The sequence below is a fragment of the Terrapene carolina genome, unplaced genomic scaffold (genome assembly GCF_002925995.2).
Source record: "Terrapene carolina triunguis isolate 2854851 unplaced genomic scaffold, T_m_triunguis-2.0 Scaffold12671, whole genome shotgun sequence".
Lineage (NCBI taxonomy): Eukaryota > Metazoa > Chordata > Testudines > Emydidae > Terrapene > Terrapene triunguis.
In genome coordinates, this window is record NW_020677022.1 from 1 (window position 1) to 1,201 (window position 1,201).

The window sequence follows — 1,201 nt, forward strand, 5'->3', positions numbered from 1 at the left end:
GAAGTTATCGCTTTTACTCCTCCCTGCCCGCAGGCATGCCCGCTGCCCCCTGCCGGGCCCCAGACCTGCCCCCCGGTGCCCACCATGGAGCTGGCGCAAGCGCCCGCAGACCTGGCCCAGCTGCAGGCGGAGGTGGGGCGCCTGGCGGCCGAGCTGCAGGAGGCAACGCAGGAGAAGGTCCAGGCGGCCCAGTACGGGCTGGCGGTGCTGGAGGAGAACGGGGAGCTCAAGCAGCGCTGCGGGGAGCTGGAGGGGCAGTTGGACAGGCTGAGCTCAGAGCTGACCCAAATGAAGGAGGTAAGTGGGGGCAGGCACAGAACAGGGTCAGCCCGGTTACTACTAGGGAGAGCCCCCCACATCCCCTGCCCCAGTGCCCTGTGTGTGTGCCCAGATCGGGGTCAGCCTGGGCACTGCTGGGGGGAGCTCCCCACATCCCCTGCCCCAGCGCCCTGTGTGTGTACCAGATCGGGGTCAGCCTGGGCACTGCTGGGGAAGCCCTGTGTGTGTGCCCATTGCACTAGGCGTTCTGCCGAACACGTAGCGTGGCTGACACCTCCTCACCCATCACCTCTCTCTGCCCTCCGGCTGGCAGGCCCTGGCTGAGTGCCACAGCAGCCACAAGCGGGCAGCGGTGGCCGGGGAGAACCGGGAGGAGAACCTGGTGCGCGAGGCTGCGGCCAAGGAGGCCCAGCTGGCAGCCCGCCTCGAGGAACAGCAGGGGGAGCTGAGGCAGCTGCGGTGCCAGCTGAGCAACGCGGGTGCCGAGAGCGAGCGGCTGAGCGCCGCCCTGCAGGACCTGCGCCAGGTGAGTGCCCCTCAGTCCCGTTCCTGGCATTCCCGCCAGTCTGGGGCCAAGCACTCCCCTCCCCACGCAGCCTGGATCAGAGCAAGGATCCCTCTGTCACGGAGCCACAGGTCCCCCTGGGAGGACCCCTCAGTGGGCTGGACCCCTTAGGGTCTCCCTCCCTCCTTCCCCCTTGGCTTCCTCGACCTCCTGGAACTGAACCTCGGAGCCGTCAGCACCCCTGCGTCATGCCGTACGTTCCCTGCAGCGAGCCCACCTGAATGGGACACCTGCGGGAGGCTTGTACCCCGAGAGAGAGCACTGCCCCCCTCTCAGCAGGGGGGTTATCGGTTGGCTTGACCCAGTGTAGACGTTCCTTGGTTGGCGCAGAGAACAGGAAGTTACAGCCTGGCCCAT

The 1,201-nt window shown here is 67.6% G+C and overlaps 1 protein-coding gene across 1 annotated transcript; it reads left to right on the top strand.

Moving 5' to 3' along the window:
- Positions 1-38: 38 nt before the first annotated feature.
- On the top strand, positions 39-805 carry LOC112123656 (protein bicaudal D homolog 2-like; the record flags this gene model as incomplete). The annotated part of the gene is made up of 2 exons (XM_024222247.3): positions 39-297; positions 593-805. Coding segments are annotated over exons 1-2 (426 nt in total), but the record flags the coding sequence as incomplete, so codon positions are not given.
- Positions 806-1,201: the final 396 nt, after the last annotated feature.